The 20,990-nt window shown below is 40.7% G+C and overlaps 1 protein-coding gene across 4 annotated transcripts in view; it reads left to right on the forward strand.

The window, feature by feature from the left end:
- PRKCZ (protein kinase C zeta) overlaps positions 1-20,990 on the forward strand; it is a 42,013-nt gene that overhangs the window by 13,277 nt on the left and 7,746 nt on the right. For 3 of the 4 annotated variants that reach the window (XM_038159580.1, XM_038159582.1, XM_038159581.1), the window contains 10 exons: positions 6,569-6,654; positions 9,436-9,567; positions 10,659-10,740; positions 10,951-11,003; positions 13,019-13,207; positions 15,596-15,693; positions 18,597-18,683; positions 19,316-19,451; positions 19,946-20,033; positions 20,736-20,855. In XM_038159580.1, the coding sequence (XP_038015508.1) occupies positions 6,569-6,654; positions 9,436-9,567; positions 10,659-10,740; positions 10,951-11,003; positions 13,019-13,207; positions 15,596-15,693; positions 18,597-18,683; positions 19,316-19,451; positions 19,946-20,033; positions 20,736-20,855 (1,071 nt within the window). Of the gene's footprint in view, positions 1-3,693; positions 6,452-6,568; positions 6,655-9,435; positions 9,568-10,658; positions 10,741-10,950; positions 11,004-13,018; positions 13,208-15,595; positions 15,694-18,596; positions 18,684-19,315; positions 19,452-19,945; positions 20,034-20,735; positions 20,856-20,990 lie in introns of those variants that run through there. The other variant, XM_038159583.1, reaches the window with a different exon arrangement.

Below are 20,990 nucleotides of genomic sequence, written 5' to 3' on the forward strand. Positions count from 1 at the left end.
AAGGAGCTGCCATGGGAGTGGGAAAAGGAAAAACTGATCTTCTCAATATTGACCAGAAAGTGCTTCATTTGTAACTCGAGTTCCATTGCTATTTTTTCTCTATTTGTTAGGGCTTGTCCTTGAGTTGTTAGCTGGGGATGTGTTTAAAAGGAAACCAGAAGCTATTTGAAGGCAGTACTCCAGGATTTCAGTATGGCCTTTATTTTTACAATAAATTACCACTACTGCTAATGCTATTCTATGCTTCTTCCAATAATTTAGATTCTCATCTCGTGCTCTTCAGTAAAGCTGTGCAGGTGCCCTGTGACTGGCAGACTCCCAGTTCTTTGCTTTGTCAACTCTGATACAAAGTTACCTAAGTTTAATTTCAAGTCATTCAAGCCCCTGCTCCAGAAACTTTTGGTAGCTGTGTGATGATCAGCTTCACGTGCAGTAGCACTTTGCAGTACAAGTGGAATTGTCCTGGTAACCCTGAAATGAGGGGGGAATGGGTGGATGGGACAGGTCACAGCCAGTGAAATGTTTCAGTGCAAGAAGAAAAGACTAGGACTTCAACTTAAAGACAATTGATAAAATATGCTAAAATTAATTTTAAAATCATGTTTGTCAGAGGATTAGATGAATTTGATAACCATTTTCTAAAGGACAAGAAGGCAGGGAAATGGGGCTCTTCAAGCAAAATCTTCTATAATGTTTTCTCAGGGATTTGTCACCAGCTAGCTTTTTATTTTTCCTTTGACCTTTTTAATAGACATGTTATAATTTGCTTTTTAAGATAAAAAAGACTAGGTGAAAACTAGATCTGACCACATTTTAACTGATGGCACTTGAACAATGTGGGTTCAGTTCTGATTGCTGTCTCGGTCACAAGAGCCAGACTGCTTCTCCCTTCCAGTTACCCACAGGTATGAACCACATGTGCTCAAAGGATGAACGTGTTCTTGGAAATGTGTGCTGTCAGGTCAGGGTAAAACTCCCAGCAAGTCTTAAATCGTGCAGGCTGCTGATGAGATACAGTAGAACCCCATTCCTGCTGCAAACTTCATTAGGTTGCTCCTCACTTTTTTGGCTGCTTTCTTCAGTGATTCCAGGGTGTATAAAAGACAGACACTTTCTGATATCAGGCTTTTATTTATAATAGAAATTATTGTTTCATGCATGTACTAAGACATAGAGGTTTGTTTAAGAACAAAACAGTGGCCTGAAAGTGGATGCAGGTGCTACAGATTGCTTAAATGTTCAGAACTTCATTTTGCTGTACTTTAGTCCTAAGTTAGCTAAATTAAAGAATTAAATAATTTAAATAAGTCCTGGCTCAGTACTCTTTCAGCTTGATCAAACATTTTAATGCAGCTCCCAAATGATGCTAATAGAACATTAAATCCACTTTTCACTGTAGTAAATCTCTTAATGAAAGTGATTTTTATTTTGGGAGAATTAATGATGCAATCATCAAAAGAAGCCCTTGGACTTACTATTAACCATGCAATGCAAGTTTGGTTTTGGGGTTCATGTGACCACTGAATTTGTAACCAGAGGAGCCAACTGCACATCATGAAAGGCTGTGAATTGAAAATTGCTTAGAGGGCCCAGTTAGAGAAGGGAAAATATGAACCATTTTTTCTTTCCTAAACAAAAATATGAATCACCTTCAGAAGCATGGACTCACCACCAGTTGTCTTCTGGCCCTTTTCATAACATTCTTTCAAACTGGAGCAGCAAATAGAGCAGCAGTTTCTCCTGTGTCTGGGACAGCCTTGCAGACAGCAGAAGTGTCAGCACAAGAGGCTGAGGAGGGAAGGACATCAGCAGGAAGGACATCAGCAGGTTGTGGTCACTGATGTGCCCAGAGATGCTCAGAACCAGGACACGGTCACTGCTGGGCAGCAGCCACTGACTGGACTCAGTGACCATTTCTTGACTAATACTTGGTATATTTTGTTATTTTCAAGTACATCTGATGAATTGCACATAAAATCAGACTTGTGAGTCAGAGACTCGCTCCAAATGAGCTGTTGGCACTGCTGTGTTTGTGGCAGTGTCTTTGGAGGTGTGACTTTGTCACCTTGCAGTGCCACGGAGCCATTTTAGCAGCAGGATTTGAAGGTGAACATCCAAGAGCTCAGGCATGAGGGAGCACTGGGGGTGTGTGCAGTGCAGGTGGGACTCAGCTGCCCCTCCTAAGGCAGAGGGGAAGGATGTTCACCCAGCTGTGCTGCAATAAATGCTGGGTAAATGCTGCTGCTCAGTGGGATATTTGTTTCCTGGTTGGTTCTCCACTGATCCTAAACTTCCTTGGTCATTGTTGCTGTCTTAACTGTGCTTTTTCTTCACAGACTTTGTAGTTAATCTTAGTGTCTGTTGGAAAAGGATGGGGAGATGGTTTCCCAATTGCTAATCAGCCTTAAATTAAATTTTAAAAAGCTATCTTCTGGCCATTTAATATTTTGCAATAACTGCAAGGGGTCAAAGCACTTAATACCTCCATATTGTTAAGGATACTCTTTTCATTTTCCAACTTCAATTGTATGCAGCAGCTTATTCATAATAAAAAGAAGGGACACTTAACATCCAATGTATGTCTTAAAATTGCTTTCTGAAGCATGTAAATTGTTTCAATGTACCTATTTGTAGAATATTAAATAACAGATGTCAAGCAATGTGCTATCAAAGTGTACTTTGGAATTTAGTGTCCCAAAAAATGTGTTCTACTTTTATATGTAATTTCTTTATCAAGTCCAGTCCATCTGAAATGCCAGTATCAATTTCCCCCTTGTAATTCATGAGTTGGTTTTGAAAGAATGCTCACTTGTGTGCTCAGCACAACATTAAAAGAACAAAACAAAAACTGGGCATTCTGGTAGTGTCCAGCTGGCAGGCTGGGTAATTGGCCTGTAAACAAGTTGTATTAATCTCTGAGAAGTGATTTGCAGCAATAGCAAATTACCTCTCTGCTCAGGATAGGAGCAGATTTCATCAGGGCTGGATCACATAAAAGCCAGCTTTGGAATTGCATTTGGAAATCCAAATGAAGAGGGAGTAATTTTTGTGGCCATCTTAGTGCCCTTCATTGGTGCAAACCAACTGTGTTGCCATTTGGAAAGGAATTGTGCCTCCTTGTGTTTTCCCTGCTTTTCCAAGTTACATTTTTCAGTGCAAAGTTCTCATCCTTTCTGTGAAGTTCTGCAGAGCTCGTTGTGGCATTGAGGAATATCTTCTGTAGATAAATTGATTTGGAATTAACACTGAACAGTAGACATCGCTTGTCCATTTATTCCACAGTTAAATTTTATGTGTTTGTGTTTTTCCTTCGAGCTTTTTTCTACAATATTTTTTAAAAGGTGAGGAAAGAAGCCCAAACCCAGTCCTAGAAAATGTCATTGGAAAGCCAATATCAAATCTATTTGCAGGGTTTCCTCTGCTTCACTGTGAGTGATGTAGTTGCACAGTTTGACAACAGAGGGAAGAATTGCACAGCAGCAACTGTCAGTTGTTCCCCACTGCTTTTTAGGCAGAGGCAGCTGGTTAATTTTATTTTGAGTACTTTTATTTCCCTTGTACTCTTACTTTGAAAAAGCCTGTGTTTTTTTCTTTCAATTTTCCAATCTTGGAAGTACGTAAAGTTCTGCACCTTCATTGTATTTCAAATATATATTTGTGTTCCCCAATTAAAAGCTGTTATCCCTGCTAAGAGCTTAAAGTATACTTGATTTTTTTAATCTAAATGTTTTCAGATACAAAATGAGGATTTGAAAGAACTTTTTTTGTTAGGCAATGTCTTGTGTTTAATATTAATCATCAGAAAAGATTATTTTGTTTAATTAGGAGTATATCATCTCCATCAGACTGCAAGCAGCCAACTCGAACTCCTTAATGAGTTAACTGATGTGTACTGTGAAATAAATTAAAAAATAGCCCTTTTCAATAAGCTCAGTAATTAAAGTCAGACTTTTGTGGTGGCATTCCCCCTTCTAGGTAGCTGGGATCAATCCTGTAAGAACGTGGTTTAGTTCTTGGTTACCAGGAATCACAGAATCCAGTCCTTGTTTTATTCTGAAGGGTTCTAGAAACATGGCCCTGAAAATGTTGTTTGGGTTCATTTTGCCATGTGAAGGGATGAGATGCAAAGTCAGATGAGAGCTTTGTTCACACAACACTGACAATAAATTGTTTCTTAACTCAAGGTATGTGCTTAGTGCCATATTTGAATCTGATTATTGTTCAGGGGGTTTCTTTGATCTGGTAGAGCTCTAGCTGGGACTTGTAGCTGATAATGCTCCAAAATAACAATGATCTTGAAAACCCAAACTGCTTTTTATAGCCTGGCATTATCCTTGGGGGAGTTTCTGGGAAGGATGTCCCCTTTCATGAGGTTCCTGCCTGCTCAGTTTTCCAGAGGTTGAGGTCTCTGGCAGCACAACCGTGTGGTGCATCAGCCACTTGTCCCAGTTTTGGATCCTCAGTGACCAAGAGTGTTTTATCCTGTCATAGAAATTTAGTCCTAATGTGTAGTAATAATAGAATACATGCTGTAAAGGTGTTAATTGCAGGGATTGCTGTTTTCTCATTTTTTACCTTGGCCCCTTTTGGAGGCAGGGAATAGGAATAGGGATTGATTTACCTCAGCCCCTGCACTGAACCATGGCAGTCCTGGGGATCAGCTGCAGGGGTTCCTACTTTTTAAAGCTGGTCTATATTAAGCTCAGTTTTTGTTAGACTGTTGCCTCACAAGTACATGATATAAAACCCTGCCTTTGATTTAATATTTATCATTAATTAGGGAGGTGACTTGCTCCTCTATTTACAGACTTCATCAGCACAAGCTGCTCGTTAACTTATCATTCACTTAATATTCCTCATGTCAGTGATAAGCTAATGTTCAGATCACAGATGTATTACGTTGCCTCCATATGGTGCTTTGTCTAATGAATTAATTAACTATTTTGGAAAAAAAATCCTTGTGGAGATTTTTTCCTCTTGGTGATAAGTCACCCTAGAAGTGGTGGAAGGGTTTTCCATTGGTGTTTGTGTTTGAGCTCATTTTAGTTAAAAACTTTGCAGTCATTTTGCTAGGTTCTCACTTTAATTTTCTTTGCACTTGGGAAAAGTTTGCTTTAAAGTTGGTATTTGGCAGGTTTTGAAGAGTGGTTTGAATCAAATGGCCATATCCAGTCTACATCTGTGTTCCAGTAGCTGTATCTTTGCCACTTTGGGTGCGCAGTCCTTTAGCTGCTTTGAGAAGCTGGTTGGTTTTCTTTCTGCAGATTGTTAACAATTAGTTTAATAGTGCAGTATCTGTTTCAAATGCTTGCACAGTAAACATTTGCACATGCAAATAGAGGAGGTATGAATGTTTGGGGATTTGGCACTGTAGATGTGTGGAATCACAGAAACTTCAATGCTTCCTTTGGAAGGACAGAAATAGAGGATCTAAAATCATCCCCAGTATTGCAGCCAGTGTTCACACATTGCGTGTCAGTAGCCTGTGAGTTTTGGATTGCTCAATATAATGTTAAAATAATTTCTTGATAAAGAAACTTTTTACTACTTGCATTATCATTTGACACAGAAAATGTCTGTGTGTTCTTCTATTAAAAAAAAGTCTTCATCTTTGATGAAGTGTGAATGTTTGAAACTTGAAAGTAACATTAAAGATGAAAATCTAAGATGCTTTTGCATTAATTCCTGAGGATTATAAATGTACAGTGTGCTTAATTCTGACAAAGTATCAATTATAAATCAAGTCTGTCAGAGTCTTTACACCTCCTGTACCCCACAGAACCCACCTGTACCAGCTGTGGGAAGCTGCTGGCCCTGGTGATGTGCAGGGCTTGGCTGTGTCACCCTTACAGCTGTGAGCAGCTCTAAAAGGGACCCCTGTGGCACAACACTTAATATTAAATATCAAACTCTCTAATTAGCCATTCACACAGAAGCTGCTCATCTGCATTTAAACAGCCACAACAAAAGTAACTTGGAGTAGATGCTGGGTTTGGCTTAAACAGATTAAATGATTTGTTATGTTTAGAAGACATTAAAAATAATCGTGGACCTGCACTTGACCTGCCTGAACAAAAGAAATATTTACTGTCAAGGTAAAAATGAAGTCAAATGATGTAACTCTGCAGACTTATAACGTGTTGAATGTTGCATGTGTGAGGTGTTATCAGTACCACACACGTCTCAGGCTATCAGCGCCAGCCATCCTTTGTGCGTGTCCGTGGAAGGTGCCAGGGCAGAGCAGCAGCCATTTCCCCGAGGAGCTGCTCCTTTAACAGCTCTGTCCCTCTCACCTGAGCCCGAGCAGGCACGGAGCTCTAACGGGATTATGATCATGTGAGGGAAAAGAGACAGGGCTGGAGGGAAGGGAGAGGCAGCGGTGAAAGCACATCCTGCCCAGCCGTCACTCACGGCTGCCTTAAAAAAATCCAAATCCCCAGGGATTGTGGCTGTGCGTTGATATTTAGGAAAGCAAGATTGTTCTGAGTCACAACTTGCTTACCCTGCTGTGTGTGGTGCTGCTGGGCTGCCATGCTGCTGCTTTACACCTTTCTGGTTTCTTCCCTAGAATCCATCTACCGCCGGGGAGCCCGAAGATGGAGGAAGCTGTACCGAGTGAATGGGCATTTGTTTCAAGCCAAACGTTTTAACAGAGTGAGTACTGTTGCATGAAACGTTGGGGTTTGCTCATGTTCTGTGCTCATTGTTTGCCTCAGTCTGTGCTTTTTCTGTGTTGGAGTGTTGGAAAGAAAGGAAAAGCAGGATGCTTGTTGATGTGACATTTCGGGCTCTGCGGTGTTATTCGAGTCATAACGAGCGGGCAAAACTTGGCAGTGTTTGAATTTGAGTTAATACAGGATTGGTGGAAATGACTTATTTTTAAAGTCTAAAATACTGTGTTTGTGACTGTTTAAGCTGATACATCCTTGGAGCAGCTTCTCCTCTCTCCACTCCTGTGATTTTGGTTGCTTGTTAGCAAAATCTTTTACCTTCAGAACACTTTGCCATCCATACAAGTTACAGCTGCTGATGTGAGCTTTAACTGTTTAGTATCTGGGGTTCTACACAATCTAAGAATTTTAAAAAGATTTTTTATTGAGCTAAAATACGGCTGCATTTGGAGAGCCTGATTTAATCCACATAAGCAAGTGAATGTGGCTTTAAGGCTGAGACACCTCCTTCACTTATCCCATTATGCCCAAGTATTGCAGCATATATATAAATGTGCTTGGGGGAATTCCACACAAAACTGACTGCACTCAGAAGAGTTAACTCTTTCATTCAGCAGGGACATTTTTTCTAAAAATTGAAATAAGAGTTTTTTCTAAAATTTCCCACCCCAAGAATGCACTGAAAGAAGGAAAAGCCCCTTAAAACTCAGCATTTTATCACTAAATATATTAAAAACATCATATATATGAATTATCACATGAATTTGTATAATGTATTACAGGAATAAAATATTTTAATTTGTAGTATAAAAGTATACTTTTAATGTTTATTTGCTACATAATGACAACATATTTCCTTTGAAACACTGTGAATGCAGACTGCCACATTAATATTCCATAATGTTACAGGTAATGATGTTTTATTTGCAACGAGGTCAATAGTGAATACACACAGAGATTTTGATACCTCATTAGGATGCCCACATTGGGATGTCACAATCCTAAACAGGACTGCTTTTATACCTGCATACAAGTGACATCACACAGAGCCAGAACACAAATTACATCCTACTGAAGTCAGTAAGCAGGCTGACATAAACTGTAAATGGGACATTAAAATGGATGAATTAATGACAAATTATGGTCATGTCTGTATTACTGAATTCCATACCAAATTTTGGTGTTGATGAAATTTTTAAGGCGGGAGTATTGCCTTAAGGATTTTTTCCTGTTTCAAAGGAACCTTTTGCAACTTTTTCAGATCATACACATGCAAAAAGTTAAACTTTAATCTTGTTGAACACAACATAAAGGTGAACTCTCTATTATGGCTTTGCATGTGAGAGGTATGAAAGGGTTACCTGAATTTCTGGTGGAATTTGGGACCTGCCCCTACTTCCAGGGCCTGACAGGTTTTATTTAGTCTTAATGCTACTGCTGCAAAACCTATAAGAGGATACCGCAGGAAGTCTGGTGGGCCAGGAATTTTGGAAGAGGTGGCAATAGATGTCCCAGGCTTCCTCTCATCAGGCAGTTTTGGGGTTGTTTTTCTTTCCTCTGGGCAGTGCAGTTTGGGTTTCTCCTGACGAGGAGGACTGGCTGCACAGATCAGTGGGATAGAATTAAGTCTTGTTTTCTACAACTACCAAAATACAACAATCATTTTATACTAATATAAAAATGCTTGTCTGAAGAAGTGCTCCATTCTTTGATCATTAGTTTTTGACTATTCCAGCACTACTAGCAGGGATTTTCAGGAGCTGAAGAGTTTTGGGCAGGAGTGTGTGTGACTCACTGGTGTGAGCGTCTGGTGACCGCAGTGGAACGGGCAGTGCCTGGGGGAACAGGCTGGCACTGGGGCTTTGGGACAGAGCTTTGGGAGGTCTGTCTGAGCTGGGCTGGGAGCAGCAGGGCTCCTGTGCAGCTGCAGGGTGATGGGCAAGGCCTCAGCCTGCTGCAGGAATGACTGGGGAGCACTGGCAGCCAGGGGATAAGTGAGTTTTGTGTTGGCAGTGTGAGTGGGGATCACTGGGCCTGGGTGACTTCTTGGTGTGCAAGGATCTCAGATTGTTGTTTGGCACTTTGGGTAGAGTGCACAAAGTGACCATAGCAACATGCACTGGAACAATGATTTAAAAACCTCTCCTGTTCAAGTCAGCAGCAGGATGTCTGGCTTCTTCATTTACCCTCATTTTGATTTAACTCACATGCTCTCTTCTTACCTATGTAAAAACACCATAGGTTTTGATGCTCAGTGCAACACAGAGGCTTGATATCAGACATGATTAATGGGTTTTAATTATGCAAAGTTTCTACCACTTTTAAAATGTATAGGTGTAGATGTAGAACACCTTTTGTACATTGTCTGCTCAACATTTTGTGCCAGTGTTCTCCAACACATTCAGTTTGGGTGCTTCTCATACATAATTGTGTAGTACAAACTTCTGGCAGTTTTGTTTGGGTGACCTCTTTCAAAACCTGAGATTCCAAATAGACTTATTCTCTACAAATGATTTGCTAATGTCACACTGTAATGTGTTCCATATGCTTGAGTATTTGTTTTCCTAACATTCATTTAAAAAGAACTGCATTTAGCTGAATTCTGGCTGCGAAGTGTAACCTTCAGCTATTATTGTAATTCTGGACATTCTAAAATTATTACTGAACATCTGTTGGGTGGCTGGGATGGGCTCTGGCTGCTAGAGGCCTGCTCACTTGCAGCAGGGATTGCTCCTGAACCGATGATGTGCATTGTGCCTTGCAGAGAGCGTACTGTGGCCAGTGCAGTGAAAGGATATGGGGGCTCGCAAAGCAAGGCTACAAGTGTATCAACTGCAAGCTCTTGGTCCATAAACGCTGTCACATCCTTGTCCCACTGACCTGCAAAAGGCATATGGTGAGTGCGTGCTCTGGCCAGGGCTCAGGGGTGCCACTCTGGCCTGTGCTGCTGTTGGTAGATGTGTCCTGGGTAATGAAATGTGGGTCTGGCTGTGGGTTTGTAACACCTGGGAGTATTTGGGTTTCAGTTTCTGTGGAGGACAAGCCTTTGGATTGTGAGCAGAGAGAAACTGAGAAAGAAGGCTTGTGATGTGACTTCAGTGTGCTCGAGCTTGAATTTGGCTTCTCCATTAGACACTGACAACCTCAGAAGTTATTCCTTTTAGCCTGTGGGAATGTTTTAAGAACTAAGGCACTGATACAATTCCTGCACTGCTCTTTTCAGAAAGGCTTATTGCTTTCCTGCTCCTGCCAGCTCAGTTTCTCCAGTACTGTTCTCTTGCTCTCCATGGCCCTCAGTCCATTGCCAGTGCTGGTGTTTTTCCTGGGCTTTAAACATCTGTGTATCTCAATTTGAGCCCTTTCCTGTATTTCACTGGTGGTTGTGTCATATTTGTGACTTAAAACTTAAGCCAGTATTTTTCTTTGCTTGTATTGTATGTGACTTGCCTTGACATTACCAATTCTTTGCCAATTACTTTCTTCATGCTGCTCTCCTTCCTGGAATAGTCCTGCTTGTCTTGGGGATGAGCCCAGGGTCCAAATGCAATATAAAATATCTGTTATTGTGATCTTCACTAATTTATGCATAATGAGCCACAATTCATGGTTTTATTAAGCAGGAAAGGAATATGCCAGTGCTCTAAATGGAGCGTGTAACACCATGCTGAAGTGTTTACTTGGTTGCAGTTCCATGTGAAACACTCAGAGGTCTTTAAGTAGAATAAAATCTTGAACTTTGCTGTAAAATACCCCACTCTTATTTTTAGAAGACAGCCAGGCATCTGTTGTAGCTGCAGAGTGGCTAATGCAGCATTGAGGTTTGGTAGGCTGGTTCTACCATGCATTACAAAATGTTCATATTTAGACACACAGTCTCCAGAATGCAGTGTTCCTTGTGGAAGAGGGGAGGATCTGTTGGGGTTTCAGGCAGGGCTGTCCCAGGGCTGCATGCCCAGTGGGGTTTGTTTGTGTGGCTGTGTTTGGCAGGATTCGGTCATGCCTTCCCAGGAACCTCGCTTAGATGACAAAAACGTTGAGGCCGATCTCCCTTCAGAAGACACTGATGGAAGTGAGTGCTTTGTTACTTTAGAACCCCTCTTGCCCTCATTTTTTCCTCTTCTGTTTACAAAAGTGGAGAAATATGGTCAACTGGTCGATATGGTCCAGTAATGTGTAAAGAACCTGGCCACAAGCTACTAACTACCTTGCTGTTTATTGATTTCTAAAACTACTTCAGTGAAGGCTTTTATAACTTTTATAACTTTGATTTCTTTTCCAGTTCCCTACATTCCTTCAAACCGGAAACATGACCCCATTAAAGATGACTCTGAGGTATGGTCTTAAAATATTTTTGCAATTTTTATTTATGTACTCCAAATCACAGAATGAGCTAGGTTGGAAAAGACCTTTGAGATCATCAAGTCCAATCTAATCATTCAACTTTTCATAAAATAGCTGATTATTTGTTCTGGGCTTTCTGCTGACCTTTTCAAAAGCCTGGGCGTTTTTTTCTGAACGTTGATAATTTTTTAAAGCATTTTTATTGGATTTTTTTCAGATTTATTCTGAGTCCAGCTGCTGTCATTCCACTTATGATCCAAGATACCTTTTAGCATTTTTGTTTTCTCACTCCCATTTGTTGGAATAACAGTGATTTAATACAGGGCTTGACTTTTATGGTCCTTAAACAAATGGTGGCTTTGCCATTGCCTTGTCTGCTGTCCCTAATGGATGCTCACCCTTTGGCACCCTCAGGCTACTGCTGTGGAACTTGGTTCAGTCTGGTGACCCATTAACTACCCAGCTCTCTGAGAGGGCTCATATAAATAATACCTGAACATTTCTACACAGCTCCTGTGGAAACACACGTAGGATAACATACACTTAAACTCTTTTTTCAGGTCTTTTGTAGAGGATCTGACTCAATCTCTGCACATCAACAATGTTATTCCTTTAGAGCAGTCTGAAAAATCTGAATATGCTTCAATTCTAAAGGGCTTACATTCATTGCTTTTAAGAATGCTTCTGGCATGTTTCAAATAAATAGGATGCACTGTGCACAACACTGGTAGCTGTTCTGCTGCTCCCCTCTGAGCAAGGCTGCACCTTTTTCCTTTGCCTCCCCTACAATGCTTGTCACTACCATTCCTCTCACACTTGAGTAGCTCCTGCTCCTGGGTGACTGACTGCCTTATTTTCAGTCATGCAGCTACAGATTTTTATCTCAAATTCAGAAATGGAAGGGTAGAAATTAAAAGCACATCAAAGAATTTTAATTGCTCGCTTAGGCTGTGGTCAGTGCTCAGGTTTGTGTTGAAATCTGGTGGGTGCTGTTTGCTCAGCTGTCCTGAATGACACTGCTCTGAGTGTCCCACCTTGCCTTTGAGCTGTGCTGCAATGATTTAAGGTATCCCACAGAAAGGAGATGGTGTTCTGGGAGCTTTGTCTAGAATCTTGAAGCTTAGAGCAATCTCTTCTAATAGCAGTCAATCCTAGATCAAGATTCTTTATATAAACACTTTCCACAGTTCTGCAGAATGCTGATCTGTCTGCACGTACAGTAGTGTGGGGTCAGATAAAAATAGGCCACAGAAGTGTGTCAAAGCCTTGGGTGGATTGGTAAAACCTGAAAGTCCAAGTACCTGCTGCTTTCATCTAGTTCAGCTGCTCCATCTTCAGTCCTGTGTTTTCACATCTTAATTCCAGCAAAGAGCCAAGATGATAAAATTTCTCTTTCTTAAATAATGGATTTAAAAATAACATTCTTCATAGTGGATAGTGGAATATTTCCTGCAAATTCTCAGACTTGAGAATTTGAGATCTGCTTCTGTGTGTTCCCAGGAACCTGTTAGAAATCTTAATTTTCAGTGAGCTGAACACAGACAGTTGTTGCCTAAACTGAAACCAAGACAGGTATATTCATTAGCAAATCAGTGTTTCCTTATTCATCTTATTTTTAGATAGCCTTTATTCATTTGTGCTGTGTCTGTCAGAATCTGAACAGTGCTCCTCACTTTGTACAAAGGGTACAATGTACATGGCCTGAGGTTCAGGAATTTGGATAAAGCTCATTTCTCAAGGCACTGCCTTCTGCTTTCTAGCAGGGAATATGAAAATGATTAGTTGGATGAACAACTGCCTTGGAAAAACCAGTAACTTTTAGTTAGAGCAAACCCAATGGAAACCAAACATTTCTCAACAAATGTGTTCCAATCAGCATCCAGCCCTGGGTGCCAGTGCCAAGCAAAGTCAGCAAATTCTGTCCAGTGCTTAAAGATCTCTCTGCTTTAATAGTTACTTGCTATGGAAATGTCTTCAGTTTCTAGCATCTGTTTCTTTTTATGCAGGATCTCAAACCAGTCATTGATGGAATGGATGGAATTAAGATTTCTCAGGGGCTTGGACTCCAGGACTTTGATTTAATCCGAGTCATTGGCCGTGGAAGTTATGCCAAAGTTCTTCTGGTTCGGTTAAAAAAGAATGATCAGATCTATGCTATGAAAGTAGTGAAAAAAGAACTGGTCCATGATGATGAGGTAAAAGTCTGTGTTAATTGCATTCTTTTACATGCTATAAAAACTTACTGTGCTTTAACAAAAACCATTCCACTGAGCAAGAAGCTCATGTTTCAGGGAGAGAAGTTTTTCTGGCTTTTGAGCTTGTTTGTCATCAGCTCTGCCTGAAGCACCGGGATGAAATCTGAGAGAAATCCCTTATTTTAATAACAACCAACAATTACTGATAGTCTTGCTAGAAAGCATGTATTAAACATTCTAACCTGGATGTGCTAATCTGTGAGTGATGAGATAAATGGGATGGGTTTTGTGCATTTAATTTTGAAAGGAAGCAAATGTGTTTTCCAAGGCGAAAGCATTGTCAGTGTGTCAGTAAAGGAGCTGAAACTTTGTTCTTACACTCATGCTGGCAGAGCCTATGTGCAAGTGACTCAGTATTCTGAAATATTTCTTCCATGAGTTTAAAAATAATGCTACTGCCATTTGAGATCCCTGTGTTTCTGTCTGCCACAGAAATCTGCTGCATTTCTCCATTATTTTCAAAATCCTTTAGATTTTTTTTTTAATACAAGATCTCAAATGCACGAATTTGGGGGAAAATTGAAAAATTAAAAAGGGAAAGGTTTTGGGGTTTCTTTTCATCTTTTTCCTGTAATTTTTTGAAAGTAGGATGTTTGTGCAAAAACCATCTAAACACTATTTTAAGTGCTCTTTGTGTTGGTAGTTTCAATCAGTTGCTCTGTCATCTCTGTCATTATTCCAGAGGCTGGGCTTAGTTCTAAAATCCTTTGACTCTCTCATTTATTTGATGTTTCCTTTTTATGAACCAAGATGAGGCTGCTGTGTGGTTTATTTACTGATTTCCTTTTTAGCGTGTGTTTTTCCAAGAAGGTGGGAGCCAAAGCCAAGTCCTGTTTAATGAGTTGTGCAGCTGTTTGAGAAGCAGAGGTAGATGAGGAGAGGCTTTCTGGAATTGTGGCTCTCATGATTACAGAGAAGATAGAGCTAATTGGTTTTTCTTTTCTCTAAGACAGGCTGTGTAATGAAATTCTGGGGATTGATAGGAAATTCACTGAATTCTGTGAGTGCATGAGATATTGAAGTAATGGAAATTTCACCTTTAGAAGTGTTCCACAAAGGAGGAAAATCAATTACATAGCAAGTATCAGCATGTTTAAATTAGCTGGTGCTTTCCAGGGTGTGGCTGCTCATGGAGAGAAGCGAGATGGAGGGAAATCAAATACCTGGGCTTCTGTTCAGTTTTGCTAAGCTTACTTTTGTTCAGTGGAGCTCTGGTATAATCCTAATGCCAAGTGCACTAATGAAGAGTTCATTTAAAGCCTCTTGAAGAGAAGCTCATTTAGTTAAACCAAGAAGAAGTGGACATATTTAGGGCTTTATTCAGAATTGGATTTTTGGCTCTGGGTTTTGATCTGGACTCAGGTTTACCCCTCTAAGGTGATGTGGGGTCCACACACGAAACCTAACAGGTTTATTTAATTGGATGGTGACAGTTCTTGGGTTCCTCTGAGACTTCAGTGTCAGCATCCATCCCTGACAGGAAGGTCTGATTTCAGTCTCGATTTATTGTCTCCAGATTGGCTGGGAAGCTGGGAGTATCTGTGGTAAATGGAGAATTTTTAGAACAATTACAGTTCTGGGATATTGGCAGGGTCCTGAGCGTTTGCAGGGTGGCACATGATCAGTGCATTGCATGGAGGGTGAATATCTGCTGCTAAACCCAGCTGTCTGTGAGGTTTAAATTGTGTGTGGCTCTATGAAATAAAGCTTAAATGCTTTGTTATCACAGCTCTGAATTTTGCAGCACCGTGCCAGTACCATGCAAACTGTGGTAGGTTTTTATGATGTGGTTTTGCACTGGGCATTCAGGACTTCTTCCTGTTGAAGGATTAAAGGTATCTGTGATGCTTTCAATGGTTTTGGCTGGACCAACTGAGCAGGTCTTGGTAGTTTCATTGAATTAAATTTGAATTTCAGATCAGGAGATGAAGTTCAGTTCACTTGAACCTTTTAAAAGCTGGAGATTCCCATTGTTTGTGTTACTGGCATGAGCTGCTTCAGCAGCTTTGGGATCATTTATCCAAGAACTGAATTTATTTCCATGCAGCAGTGTGAGCAGTTTATCAAATACTGCAGATGTATTTTATTAACAATGGCTTAGATTTCGTGCAGGCCTTCCTTAAATGGTTAAATAACTTCTGAATGTATAACTGAATGACAATGTTTTATAATTCCCTCCAGATTTTGAGGGGTCCTTGCCTTTCTGAAGAACAATGTAACAATGCCAGTGTGTGTGAGGCAGCACTGTGATGTTCACAGGTGTTCTTCTGGGGATACCCACGGTGGTTATCCAGCAGGAGTTCTGATTGTTCAATTACTCTATTTCAGGATATTGATTGGGTACAGACAGAGAAACATGTGTTTGAACAGGCATCCAGTAACCCATTCCTAGTTGGTTTACATTCATGCTTTCAAACAACAAGTCGGTAAGAAAGATCTGAAATTCTTTTTTTTTTTTTTCTTTTTTTTTTTCTTGAGAATCTTGATCATTGTGCTGAACTGCTTCCCCTAAAGCAAATGTAACCACTGCCATCACAATGCCAGGAATTTTTGGAAGGAATTCTTAGCGTTGTCAGGGATTCAGTGCTGCAGCAGAGTCAGTTCTAGGGGGTAGATGAGGCAGGGGTGTGGAGAAAAGTGTGGTGTTCTGGGTCAGACCTGAAGGGAAAGGAGGAGCTGTCCTGCCTTCCTGAGCACAGCCCTGGGAAATGGGGAGCACAGAGCTTCCCAAGAGTTTACAGCAGCTGCTGCTGAGGGGGCCACAGCAGTTCCTAAAGAGCCTGAGAGCTGGGCTGCCCCGCAATAATGATATATCTTTTAATAATGATATAAACCCCTACCTGCACAGTGGTATTGTTACCTGGGAGGCTTGAAAGCCTTCAGCACGCATCAAAGCGCTGTGTGATTTTTGAGAAAGTGCTTATTTAACTCTCAACTTAGACATACTAATTCTTTGTCCCTGTGTGCACAATCCAAACTGGATTATTGGCTGCTGATTTTGCAATTGGAATACGAAGAGAACAAGAACTTTCATGTCCATGCCTGAGGATGTTCCTGGGGAATTGGGATGTGCTTTGGGATATTTTTGTGTTCTCACAGGCACCTGTTTGCTGTTACACTTTTATAATGCCTCATGCCATATATCTCATAATCAGAAAATTGTCATTTATCCAACTCACTTGCAGTGTAGAGTGCAAAGTTATAAAGTTTTCATGGATTACCCAGTCATTTATCCTTCAGAATAATCCCCTGTTTTTTGCAGTGTGTATTGTCAAGTTTTAAAATACAAAGCCATGCACTGTACCTTTTCTCCAGTCCCCAAAATTTCACCTCCTAATGGTTAGAGCAGAGGAAATCTTCCTAGCAGGGAACACAGAGGTGAAGGAGGCAAAGGAGCTGGATCAGTGACCTGAAGGTGCATGGACCAAGGAGTGTTTGGAAGCAGGGAGAAAGAAATAAAGAATGATCTCCAGAGGTCACCAAGTGAGGATTTGACCAAAACAAACTCGTCAGAAAAAAATTAAGTAACATTTAGACAACTGAGAAACTGTCGGGAAAGGCTCTTAAGTTAAACCAACATTCCCAAACATTTTCTCACCGAACACAAAGTAGAATTGTACACCTGATACAAAAATTCAAGTGGTCAGGCAGGGTGAGGGATTGAGAAGGAGGGTTCTTGTAACCACTGAGACCCAGAAAAAGGCTGGGTCAGCAGCAGGATCCTGTGCATTCCTCTTTGGCAGCTACACTGACTGAGCTGAGGAGCAGAAATTGGGAAAAAACCCCATGCTGAACATCATCAAAGCTTTCTGTATTCCTGGTGTATCTGTGAGTCCTGCTTTTGCAGCCCAGCTGCTTCTTGCAGTGAAACTCCAGTTTTTTGTTGGTAACTTCAGCCATTTGCCATGGATATAACCATAATGTCAGGAATTCACAATTTGATTATAGCTGTAATGTTATAAAATCAAAATGATGACCTCATTTACATCAAGCTGGAAAAGCACAAAACTGATTCCAAGTGAATAAATTCATCAACATCAGATTGTGTTAAGTGGCCCGAAGAAAATGAGTTGTAATAGACCTGGTTGTGACAAGGGTACTGATGGGGGAAAGCTGCAAAAAATGTTCTTTCTCTCGAATATAGCTTTAAATAAGTTTTAAACACAAAGGTGTAGCTAAATGTGAGGCTAATTGATGCTGTGTGTAGCTGTGCATTGTTTCAGATACTGATGATGCTTGTTTCAATATTGGAATAAAATAGATGCCCTGGGCTTGCCCAGAATTGCCAGATAAGTGTCTTCCAACAGCCTGAAACCTCCACCCTGCAAACCTGCTGGTGTTTCAGTAAATCCTTCTAAACCCAGCAAGGCCTGCCACTTCTGAGACTCTTGAATATGACTTGGCAAGGAACTTGTAATTTCAAGTTCTGAATGGTGATAAAACACTGGGGACTTCTAAATAGGATAGGAAAGCTGGAAGCAAAAAACACCAGGAGTGCTGTAATAAAATACTCAAGGCATTGTTATGGATTTTGTTTGCTGCTTATTTAATTTCAGTTTAGCATTTATCTTCTTGTGGGGAGGCCGCTCAGAGTCCTGCCAGCTGGGTTTTGTCCAACAGATTTTCCTGGTTGAAGTTTTAACACTTTTGAAGTGTTTCAAATGAAGAATCCTTTCCCAAAGAACAATCCAATCACCAGCTGGAGTGATCTGAGCGACTGGAGCGTGTGTTCTCCAAAAGGAATGTTTTCCAGTGTGAGGATGTGTGGAAAGGAGCTTTCAGCTCATGGAAAGTGAGGAAATGCTGCTCTCTGCCCCAGCAGAGCTCTCTCTGACCTTGGCAGCATTGCCTGGATCATATTTTCCCAAGGATGAAAGCTTTCCTGCAGGCTGTAACAGAACCCTTCTATCTGCCCAGTTCCACCTGGATGTCTGTCCCCTGCTGACCTTCCCCTGGTTTGCAGCAGCCTGCTCCAAACACTCACCCTCCAGAGGAGCAAATGAGCCCAGAGCTTCCCTGTGTTGTGTACAGTGTCACACTTGTCTAATTCATATCTATTCATAGAATTATTCATTAGAATTAATTAATTCATACAGATAAAGGTGACAGCATTTAAATAAAGGGAGTGTTCCTACATAATATACATCAAATTACAAAATATACATCAAATCAGTGCTCTCTTTTCCCCCCTCTTAAGTAGCTTTGTATCTATAAGAAATCTAGAAGTCTGAATCAAGAGTGGAAGTGAAAAAGCCTCAGATGGGAGGAATAAAACCAGCATTTCTGGAGAGTTTCCTCGGAATGCATGAACTGTGTTCTGTAATTTCAGATTGTTCCTTGTCATAGAGTATGTGAATGGGGGAGACCTCATGTTCCATATGCAACGGCAGAGGAAACTTCCTGAGGAGCATGCAAGGTATTTCCTGCCACAGGCCACTGTCTGCTTCTGCTCTGGTGCTTCATGGACTTGCATTCTTTAGTTTAGGATGTCCTGCCTGGGAAGAAATGTAAATTTAAATTTTTTGAAGAATGTGAATATTTTTAGAGAGCAAGCAATTCAGCAGTAGTAGCAGATATTCCAATTTACTCCTTATTCTTCGTATTTAGGTGATGCCTCTTTGATCTGTTGATGGGACATGTCATATTCTGCCTGATTTGCTCTGATGTTGAAATAATACAGTGTTGGTGGGAGAAGATTAAAAATCCAGTTTGCATGGCCCTGTGCTACACAAAGGCTCACTGTCACTCTGAATGAGAGGAACACAAGCATCTTCCATCTTGCTATGTGGAATTTTCAGGAAAAAAATCTGTGGAATAAAGAAAAAATATATTCTTAATTAGTAGAATGAAAAAAAAAAATCTCATTTTTATATAGGGAATGGTCTTATAAGAGCTCAGTGTCCTTATCAGTAAATGCAGCTTGGGTTTTTTATGCTATTGATACATCAAAGTTGGCTGTAAAATGATGTTTTAAAAAGAGATATTTCAATTGCACCAGCTTTTGTACCATCTTAATGCTAATATGAACTTTTTCCTTTTTAATTCCAGGTTTTATGCTGCTGAAATTTGTATTGCTCTAAACTTCCTACATGAAAGAGGCATCATCTACAGAGATTTAAAACTGGACAACGTTCTCTTAGATGCAGAGGGTCATATCAAATTAACAGATTATGGCATGTGCAAGGTAGGATTTTCCTGACCTTTCTTCTGTCACTTTTAGAGAACACGAAGAAAATTCATTTTCATGTTAACATTGGTGCTACTGAGCCCAGAATTTGGTTGTGGAATTGGAATTTTTTTCTGAAAAAACTTAACTGTTGAATAGAATCACATTTGAAACTGAATTGTAATGGGAAAAAAAATTTTGGAAACTAATTTTTGGGGAAAAAACCCAAAAAATCTATTTGAAAAGGACTTCCAAATTGTTTAATTGATTTTAAAAAATGTATCTTTAATTATTAAGCAAAATATTGTTACATACATGATGTAACTCAGTTTTGATCAGCTTTGCTGAGGAGGAGCTGTGGAGTCCTAGGCAATTTTGAGCACTATGAGTATTTCTTTTGTGAAAGGAAGCTCTTTAAACTCCCTGAGTAACTTGGGGTTTTAAGTCTAATTAAAGGAAATACCCAGAAAAGGAGGTCAGGTTTTAATTTATGAAATGATTTCTGCATGTAGGAAGGTTTGGGCCCAGGTGACACTACAAGCACTTTCTGTGGGACACCAAATTACATTGCACCAGAGATCCTCAGAGGAGAAGAATATGGTAAGGCACGACTAAACAAGCTGGAGTTACAATAAATATAGCTGTAGCTTGGTTCTAATGCAATTAATTTTTTGACTTGCACATTTCTGTGTTAATACATCATAAAACTTGAGTGCTTGTTCTGCAGTTCAAATTTTTTTTCCTGAAATAAAGGGGTTTTCCCCTTCCTGTCACTTATTTCAGCTTCTTTTAAACCATACTTGGCCTGGAAAATATTTATTAAATGATATTCTAGGAAAATATTGAAACTGCAGCTTTGCTGCCTGCAGACAGTTCCCCTAATTTGTCATCCCAGTTGAGAAAACTCAGACTCACCCAGGGATGGTGCAAATCATGTCAGGGCTTTCAGGATGTCCCGGGGTGACTTTATGATGCTCGTATCCCCATTTGTCTCTTTAGCCCAGAAATCAGTTTAATGGGCATTTTATGATGCTCATTTGCCTGTTTAGCCCAGAAATTTAGCATTTTAGCCCAGATTTAGAAATCAGTTTTCCCCTTTTGTCCAAGGAAATCTTTTCCTGAAGCGCTTGAGGGAGGGCCCGCTCGAATCTGCTTTCCAGAGGAGCCCCTTTGGGGCTTCTCTCCCAAATTTGCCCTAAAGCAGGGCACAGTGCTAAAACCAGGCCGTCGGTCTGGCTTTGTGTGAGAGGGAAGATGAAATTCCAAGGAGTGCTGGCTGAGGAACTCGTGTGGCCCTTGCAGGGTTCAGCGTGGACTGGTGGGCCCTGGGGGTGCTGATGTTCGAGATGATGGCGGGGAGGTCCCCGTTCGACATCATCACTGACAATCCAGACATGAACACTGAAGATTACCTCTTCCAAGGTACAGCCTCGGGGCTTTGGGGTGCTTTTGGGGGGACACAATCCAAATGGGCACTTTGCACGGCACAGCTGGGGTTCCCTTCCCCAGCGTTACCCCACAATGCTGCCAACTCCACTTCTCGAAAGCAGTCCTGCA

Source organism: Motacilla alba, chromosome 21, assembly GCF_015832195.1.
Source record: "Motacilla alba alba isolate MOTALB_02 chromosome 21, Motacilla_alba_V1.0_pri, whole genome shotgun sequence".
In the NCBI taxonomy this organism is placed as follows: domain Eukaryota; kingdom Metazoa; phylum Chordata; class Aves; order Passeriformes; family Motacillidae; genus Motacilla; species Motacilla alba.